General features: G+C 40.6%; 1 protein-coding gene across 1 annotated transcript in view; it reads right to left on the bottom strand.

The window, feature by feature from the left end:
• The window catches only part of CA10 (carbonic anhydrase 10), a 755,177-nt gene that overhangs the window by 160,313 nt on the left and 585,194 nt on the right, over nt 1–9,670 (bottom strand). The window contains exon 4 of the mRNA XM_007941858.2: nt 2,166–2,351. Coding sequence (XP_007940049.1) covers nt 2,166–2,351 — 186 coding nt within the window. The remainder of the gene's footprint in view (nt 1–2,165; nt 2,352–9,670) is intronic.

The raw sequence follows: 9,670 nt of genomic DNA, 5'->3' as shown, positions 1-9,670 counted from the left end.
ATTCCTGCCATCTTCTCTTGATATTTCCTGCATCATTCAATATTTTGTCCATAGAATCTCTCAATATTGCAACTCGAGGCTTAAATTTTTTCTTCAATTCTTTCAGCTTGAGAAATGCCAAGCATGTTCTTCCCTTTTGGTTTTCAGCCTCCAGGTCTTTGCACATTTCATTACAGTAATTGGTTTTGTCTGCTCGAGCTGCTCTTTGAAAACTTCTGTTCAGCTCTTTTGTCATTTCTTCCATTTGCTTTAACTATTCTTCACTCAAGGGTAAGTTTCAGAGTCTCTTCTGTCATCTAAGATGATACTATAATTATTTGAATATACCACTTTTGAGTTCTTCCCCTTTTCAAAATTCTCCTTTTTCTTTCCCCTTTTCAAAATTACTGTATCCCTGGTAACTAGGAGACGCTCCTAGTTAAGAAGTGTCTAGGTAAGTTCTCAGTTGATGCATTTTAGATACATATTAAAATATGACCACTGGACTCATCAAAGTTGTGGACCTATTTTTCAGTATGCCCTTGCCACATTAAAAATAGTACAAGGTTTAAAAATTATTTTGATTTAAAAAAAAAAAAAGGCCAAGTTGGTAATCAGATCATATTTCTGCAATTCCAAAGCCTTCCTAACAAGTTATTGAAGATTCTTAAGCAGAAACCTATTTATAGGGCCTTTAGCATATAAGGGACCTTGGTCCCTAGTTGATAACCACCTTCGAGTGTAGCAGACCCAAAATGGGTCAAGTTAATTCTTCCCTGATTGTCAAGCATCATAACATAGATGGTATCTGTTTAAACTATAGCTCTCACTCTATAATTGAAACCATAGTCGAGCCAGAACTATGGCCTGAGCTCTGTCTGGGTTGATGGTTGTGTACAGTGACACTTGTCATTAATGACACACAATGACATTTCCATTCTGCAGAAACTCAGGGAGACTATTTAGCTGCCTGACATTTATTTTATACTATGTTACATTTTTGTGCAAATAAGACCCTGTGGTAGTTAAAGTTGTATGTCAACTTGGTTGGGCCTAGTTGAGTGGCTGGGCAGCTAGCTGGATGTAGTACTCTCCATGATGAGACTGATAATCGACTCCATGGTGGAATCTACTGTGAGCAGCCTTAGGGATGTGGTCTGCTTCCTGTACATAAAGAGAAGCCTTGGAGAATGGTCTCTAGCTTATAGCACGCTTGGATCCTGCATGTAGTCAAGTCATTGTTCAACAGCCTCCCATGCCCTGCCAGTCTTGGAACTTTCAGTGGACTTGAATCAGTGGCCTGTCATGTTATTTGGTAATATTGGGACTGTGCCATTTTGTTAGTCGACCTTGGGCTTGTTAGCCTCAGCAGCTGGTAGCTGCCTGAGGGAAGAGATGCCTCTAGCTTCAGTGGGATGGGAGCAAGAGGCAGAGCTGAAGCCCAGGGTTGAGGAGCTGTCACACAGCCCCTAGAGACTGGCACTTTGAACTCAGACTTCTAGTCTCCTGAACTGTAAGAGAATAAACTCCTATTTGTTTAAGCCATCCCATTTGTGGTGTATTTTTGTCAGAGTGGCACTAGGTAACCAGAACAGACTCATTCTACCAGAAGGGAGAATTATGGGATCTACACTATTATACAGGAGCCCTGGTGGCACTCAAGGGCCTAGCTGCTAACTGAAAGGTTGGCAATATGAACCCACCAGTCACTTTGCAGGAGAAAGATGAGGCAAGTTGTAAAGGTTTACAGTTTTGAAAACTCTATGGGTGTAGTTCTATTTTGTCCGATAGGCTCACTATGAGTTGGACTCAACTCAACAGTGGTGGGTTTCTATTCTTTTTTACACTATTATATGTGACATATGGGAGACCTGTTTCCCAAATGGGTGTAAGTGGAGATATACATAAAAGGGGTGAGTCTGAGGTTGAAATAATGCTCTGGCAAATTCTCACAGGGGAGCTGTATTAATGTTTCAGAAGGAAATATTCAACTTCATTGCAGCCTTTTCTGGAAAATACTTTAAGCTCATTAAAGACTTCCAGGTCAACCCGCAAAGCACAGATGAAGAAAGGAAACAACAGACTTTTGCATCTGTTATCCCACTTTGGATACTAAAAAGGCATCAAACTTTAGTAGTTAGTACTTTGTATCTCTTAGTTCTTAGGAATTCCAACAACCCACTTACCTCCCCAGAGAAGGCCTGTCCATTGAGGAGGTGCTCCGAACCTTGGCTGTCCTCACTTCCAAAGTGTAGCCGTATCTCCTCCAGCCGGTGACTGTATGTCATAGGGCCTCCTGATATGTTGACTAAGTGCTCCTTGTCCAGGCGGAGGGACACGTGTCTTCCAGTGTTGTACATGGTCCCACTGACCTGCAAGGAAATGGGCAATGGGTCAAGCAAGGCTTGTTCCTTCCAATTCTCACCAAACCCAGCATGGTGCTTGGACCAATGTAATTTGCCTCTTATTAGATGAAGATATATTATGCTAAATCCATGTGTGACACAGGGAATGGCAGCCTTCCAAGAGGGTGCTCTTGTCCCTTCTGTGAGGCATAAACCACATTATAATTTAGGAATTAAATCCCAAAGGAGACTCCTTTAATAAACTATGACTAATATTTTATACATTATACCTTATAAAAACTAATTTGTCCTTTTACCGTAAATGTTTAGAATGTGGAGATGCTGCAAAAGGTCAATTCCTCAGGTGTGAGCAACTGGAGAAAGTAATTAGCAAGGTTGATTTGCTAAGAAGGCCAAATGAAAAACAAGGAAGCCAAAATGGGTGAAGAGGCACAAACCCTAGTGTGACATCAAAGACCCAGGTCAAAAGTCTCAAGTGTCTAGTCTAATGCATCTTGCTTAGGACCCTTTTCTACTCTGCAACCAGACATTGCACAAAATGATAGCTCTGAGCCTTCCTCACAGCTCATGGCTGCAGTGTGGCCAAGTTCTCATTTTATAGATTCCTAGACTTATACCTCATTCCTGATTCTATCTTGCTTCAGACCTTCCAATCTAACTTTACTGCTTTGCTGTCCTTTCATCTTCTTCCCTCTTTAGACTTGATATCCAACTTCATGTTCATGGCTATGACCGTGTTGTTGTTGTTATGTGCTGTTGAGTCGGCCCCGACTCATAGTGTGACCCCTCCTTGGGTTTCCAAGGCAGTATCACTATGGAAGTAGATTGCCCCATCTTCCTTCTGAGGAGTGGCTGGTGGGTTTGAACCGCTGGTCTTCTGGTTAGCAGTCAAGTGCCTTAGGCACTATGCTACCAGAGCTCCCGGCTGGGACCGTAGCACCTCTCAACTAGTGATTTTAGGACTCTGGATTCTACTTGTGACTCTATGTCTTACCTCCTGGAAGTAGTGCTGGAAGCAAGATCTGGAGCGTAAAGGAGACTCTGAATGGACCTGGATGGAGTGCTTCCAGGCTACTGGATATACTAAGCTGCTTGGATTTTCTTCCTGTTTATTCCAACTCCTTAGGACCCAGCCTTCTACTATAAGGAATTCTTTAAGGTCTTTAAGTAACTTCTGATACCTTCATTAAACTCAAACCAAACCCAGTGCGATCGAGTCAATTCTGACTCATAACGACCCCCACAGGGTTTCCAAGGATGTAAATCTTTATGGAAGCAGACTGCCTCATCTTTCTTCCACAGAGCAGCCGGTAGGCGTGAACCACCAATCTTTTGTTAGCAGCTAAATGCCTTACCCACTATACCACAGAGCTTATTATACTTTCATCAGACAAGGTTTTCATATACTTGTTCTACAGTATTAACCATCACATGTGAGTAATACAGAAAATAGTCAAAATTCTCTTCCTTCCTTTTCTTTTGGCTTATTGGATGGGTGCTTCATTGGTGTTAAGGGACCTGTACTGCTCTTCCTCACCCCCCAGAGTCCACTGGAATATAATGTTGCTGACAAAAGTCACGATGAAGAACTTTAACTGGCTTCTTCACTGTTATGATTCACTTGTCTCTCATTTCATATTTTAAAACTCTAGATATGGGAAGCATCAAGATAAGTTTGAAGGCCACGAAGCAAACACAAAATTAGGGGAATCAGGAATAAATCATGTGTTGTCTAGTTCTTCCACTCTACTTCCAGACCCTTCTGCATACATGGCTCTATCTTCATTCATTCAGTCAGTATGTTAACAAGCAAAAGTTTACCGTGACTGACAGTGTGCTAGGTGCCAGGGACAGGATGGTGAGCAAAACCAGGGGTGATCCCTGCCCTCAGGGAGCTCACATTCTCCATTATGAAGAGACCACAGTAGTAGGAGGTTATGGGGAATCTACCTGAAATTCTACCATTTGCCTATGTCCTCTTACAATTAGAAGCATCACCACCCTTATCCCCACCCTTTCCCTAGACACCGAAATAACATTAATTTGTATTAATCAAAAAAAGCCGTGTAGCCAGGGTATGGTTTGTTGCACTTTAATTTAACAATAAAGGCTTGACAACATTATGTATGATATCTAACGGTACATCTGCACTAGTAATTAACATTGCAGCAGTGTCATTTTATCTGTAATGCTAATTACAGTGCTTCCAATGAACTACATTGGTGCACAGCATGTTGGAAGGAGTTGTATTATGCAGACCAGGAACCAGCTGAATGGAGAAGTAGAAACTGCAGTGCATAGCCAGGTTGTCTCTGTTGACCCACAGTTCTATTTTTGCTTTATTTTAATTTACTGCAAAATGAGGTAAGAGATGTATGTGATGGCCATTTTACAAATGAGGGAAGTTTATGAAGTTGGTCAAAGTCCAGTGACTTGTCCAGGATCCACAGCTGGCAGGTGGCAAACCCAGGTCTTTTGATTTCAGATCTAGTGGTCTTGATGTGAATAAATGCAAGCATCTCAGCCCAGATGAAAAATATGTCAAGAATTTTCATTTCTACCCAGGTCAGTGGATGCAGGTCTTAGGCAGTTACAGAGACAGCAGGATACTTTTTCAGGAAAATAAGAGGACTGGAAATGAATAGTAAGCTGTTGAAGTTCATCCTCCCAGAGGAGACCTGGAGAAAGCTTGAAGGTCAGGGAAGTCCCTTGGCTTCCTCATCTACAGACATTTATATTGGTTTGGGGCTTGTTGGAGCTGTGTGTATTGAGGGAAATAGGTAACAGTTGCTTTACAGACATGCCTGTCAAGGTTGTATATTAATCAATATCTTGATAACTAGAAACAACCTAAAAGCAGTATTTTTTTAAAAAATACTTTTTACTGTGATCTGGGTGAAAGTTTACAGAGTAAATTCATATTCCATTCAATAGTTCATATACAATTTGTTTTGTGACATTGATTGCAATCCCCACAATGTAACAGCTCTCTAACCACTTCCTCCCTGTCTTTACCTTTTCCCTGTGTCCTTGTTTCCTATGCATTCCCACCTTCTGAGTTTTCTCCCTGGCAAGTGCTGTCCTTCAGATCTCCCATGGTTGATTGTTCTAAGGAGTCCACCTCCCTGGTATAACTGTTCATCTTTCACACCTGTCTATTGTTTAGCTGAAAGTTGAGTTCAATTTCCAGCTTGAAGGGTGACTAGGAGACATAGCCTTGAGGGTTTTACCAGTCTCTAACAGATTTGTAAGCCTAGTCTTTTTTTTTTTTTTTTTAATGGCAATATATTCTTTGGAAAGCAAAAAATTACCCTCCAAATACTTCATTTCATAAGACTGGATGTCCTTCAACAGCAAATACAGTGCTTTGCAGCAGCTCACAATTAGCACCATTTTTTAACAGATGGAGTCCCTGGGATGGTTAACACACCCAATTGCTAACTGAAAGACTGGAGGTCTGATTCTATCCAGAGGTGCTCAGGAGATAGGTCTGGTAATCTACTTCTGAAAAATCAGCCACTGAAAACCCTAAGAACGATATGGTTCTACTCTCACACACGTGGAGTCGCTATGAGTTGGAGTCAACCTGACAATAGCTGGCTTTCTTATTAATGGATTCATCTCCTGTTTCATTCTGCTGATACTGCTGTACTAGGAGGGAGATAAATTTGGTCAGTGCATTTTTAAGGTAAAGAGACATTTTATTCTCTGAAAGTCAGTAGCAATCCTATTCATAACAGCTGACATCTTGGTTTGAACACTTGCTGTGTCAGATGTAGTGTTGTATCACCCAGTAAGTGAGATAAGCAGAAACTTACTTGTGCTTACTAATAAGTTCACATTTTTTCACCACATCAGAGATTTCACTTCTAGGTATGGTTGGCATCTGTCTCTGTCCCAACTCACAGTACTTTCCTAAAGAATCAAAGCCTCTTCAAATGTACAGTCTCTGACAAGGATGGAGTTCCCACTAAGCAAGGTAAGCATGAACTTACTTGTGCTTCCTTACTAATCTTTAGTGAACAGTTTGACATGTTTTTTATGTAACATGTCAAACTGTTCACTACAGATTAGTAAGGAAACACAAGTAAGCCTGTGCTTACCTTGCTCAGTGGGTGATAACCCACGCCTGCAGATTCAATGCTAAATTCTCAACCTGCGCTTCCTCTGTTAATCCTCATGCCAAATCCATCACCAAGCACAGTCTGATATTTAGATCCATGCCATTTTGTTCATCTCAGATGGGAAGATATTCAGCTATATCCACATGTGGAGAGAAAGCAGTGGCCTCTCATACGTCCATCTTACCTGGCTTCTATGGTACTTCTCTGCCTGGAGGCAAACAGCCCATCAGTGCGAGAGCTGGACTTGAACTGAGGTATCTCTGGCTCTAAAGCCTGTGCTTTGCTAGGCTGCATGACTAACAGTGCAGTATAACAGTGTTTTCTTCAAGAGTAGTTTGGAGTCAAGGGTGTTTAGGATCGTTTGTCTTCAAACCCCATTTGCTTTCTTTACTATATATTATATAAACAACTCATAACCATAGAGTTGTGCTGATACCACTCATTGCACACACACACACACACAAACAAGACGTACAGGTAGTTCCCGAATGAGGACATGTTTGAGTCACTACTACAAACAGGACTTACAACTTTTTTTTTTTTTTTTTCTGGTTCATCTTATTATTAGTAATATGTACTATATACAACACTGCAGCATGAAATTTGCTCATGTTATCATTCTCATGCCAACTTCTGAAAACAAAGATTGGATTTATAAAGACACAGATAATAAAGGACAATAATAATGAAAACTAAAATAATAGTAATAAATCAGGTATTTGACTATATCAGAACTGACTTACAATTTTAAACAAATACATGTAAATGATGTTTCCTAAATCACCAAATTTAGAAGCCAGCTGCACTAAAAATGTCCAAGCCTCACTCCTACAAAGGAAGAGCCAGTCTGAAATAACGTAAAAGTGTGAATTATAGAACAACTGTAAAGAAACAATTTAAATTTCTTTTCAAAAGCTATATGCATAACACAGCGCATACACTGAGTTTGGACAGGACCTCAGAGACTATTCTGGTATAAGCCCCTCATGGTTTGGGAGTCATACATGCCATCTAACATCATATTTCTGGATGAAAATAAAAGTGGTATATCATTTTTAAAAGACCCAATTCATATAAAACAAACATCCTAAAGATCTTTTGGTTTAATGTAGATAGTGCATGAGAGGCTGATGTTTATTGCAGAAACACTGGGTAAACCTTATCTTCAGAAATTCCAAGATTCAACAAATAGTTACTTGCTTGGTGTGACAAAGCTTATGTGAGAGGTGTCTATTATATTCTCCTTCAAGGAAGTCTGACCCAAATCTCTTCTAACACACTCAGAAATAATTGCTCACAGTTTAAATGGAAATCTAACACTAGAAATGTAAAAGCTGAGAGGAAGTAGAACTCCATTTGTGTAAAAGGAAGAGATGGCTGTCTGGCCTCTGCTACAGTGAACTGTATTCTCTACATAGTGGGTTAGGACAGAGAAAGTGGAGAACCTCCTCAAACTTTAAGGAAGGACTATGTGTAGTACACCACTCCATCTTTTATATTAGCAAACAGACTAAGGACTCTACTCAGTGGTACAAGAAAAGCAAGTGAGGAGACTAGAACTCAAAAAGTGATCTTTATTACCCAAAGCACATGGTCTTTGAATGGTCAGAGAGGAACTTCAAAGCCACCATAGAGAGGCTACACTCTGGTTCTCAGTGACCCTGTAAATTTCTTAAATTTAGTAATGGTCTCTTTATTAAGAATCACTTGTAACATAGAAGTGTTAGCATTCTTGGCTTTAGGGCACGGTCTTATTCAGCAGATTGTCTTTTGCTATAATTGGAGTAAAGACATTGGGCTTATGGATGTAACCATAACATCTACAATAGCAGCAGGAGCTCTGGTATGGTCTACACCATGTACTCGGCATCTTCACTAACGTTCTCTCACTTAATCCTTATGCTGCCCATGGAAAGAAAGTCTTCTTATCCATATTTTACAGATGAGGAAATTGAAGCTCAAAGAGGTTAAACTTGGGCCTAACAGTTAGCAATTGGCAGAGCCAGAAGTCCAGTCTAGGTTGATTCCAAACTCTAGAGCTCTTGAAAGAGATGTCAGAAGTTGGCTTAAAGAGTGTTAGGGAAACCACAGAGCATATAACTAGCGTTTGGGGTCAGGGATCAACTCTTAAAGCCAAACTGTGGTACCCACATGGATGTGCTGAATTTGGTTTAATCTACAAAGTTATAGCCTTGAAAACCCTATGGAGTGCAGCTCTACCCTGCACACATGGGGGTGCCATGAGTCAGAATCAACTCTACAGCAGCTGGTTTTTGTTGTTGTTGCTTTGGCCTAGATACATGTGGGGGTAGCTAGACAAGGGTCACAGGGGCAATTCCAGTCTCTGTTTGTTGGGAGCTGAGAAAAGGGTCAACTCTGACTATGCTACTGTTGACTTAGCAGGTAGCTGGCCAAGTACATAGTCTTGGAAGGCATTAGCCAAGAGAGGTTAGTGAAGTAGGTTCAACAACCGTGTCAAATAAAATAGGTGTCTTTTCTTTGCAACTGAGGTTTCCTATTATAGGTCTCTGACTGCTCTGCTGAGGTGTGTAGTAAGTCTTTGTGCAATGTAATTAGTGAGCCTCAGAGATTTAAGAATGCTGTTTAGTCTGGTTTCCTGCAGAGTCACTCTAGATGCCAAAGGGCTGATTTACAAAGAATGAATGCAAAAAGCTGGTGGGCTGTTTGCTCACATGGGTATTCTGGAGGCATCAATGCAAGGAAAAATGATCTGGCAGAAACAACTAGAGTCAAATTATCAGTCTTACAGCAGTATAGCATATCCCTGGATTGGCAAAATTAGGATAGCATGGACTCCTGGAGCTAAATGAACTTCAGAGATCATCAAGCTCAACTAGAGCTTGGAAAGTGAGATAAAGGATGAGTGACTTGCTCAAGACTGCAAAACAAGCAAATAGCAGATCCAAAGCTAGACATCAAGTGACTCTGCTCCTTCCTCCTATTTTTTTCCTACCTTTCAGTTATTTTATGCTGAGGGTCCATACACACACAGTCTCAGGGCTAGAAACACTAAAATACTAAGAGGGTGAAAACATGAGTATCATAACTCATAAAAAAATTCAGCTTGACATCTGGATATACCATTTGCATTTCATTTGTCTCCCTGGCCAAAGAAAGATGATCCCACAGAATGTGGAAATTATAGAACAACATCATTAATATCGCATGCAAGTAAGATCT

This window comes from Orycteropus afer, unplaced genomic scaffold (assembly GCF_000298275.1).
Source record: "Orycteropus afer afer isolate SDZICR_OR568_19922 unplaced genomic scaffold, OryAfe1.0 scaffold00085, whole genome shotgun sequence".
NCBI lineage: Eukaryota > Metazoa > Chordata > Mammalia > Tubulidentata > Orycteropodidae > Orycteropus > Orycteropus afer.
This window is presented reverse-complemented; position numbering and strand designations above follow the sequence as displayed.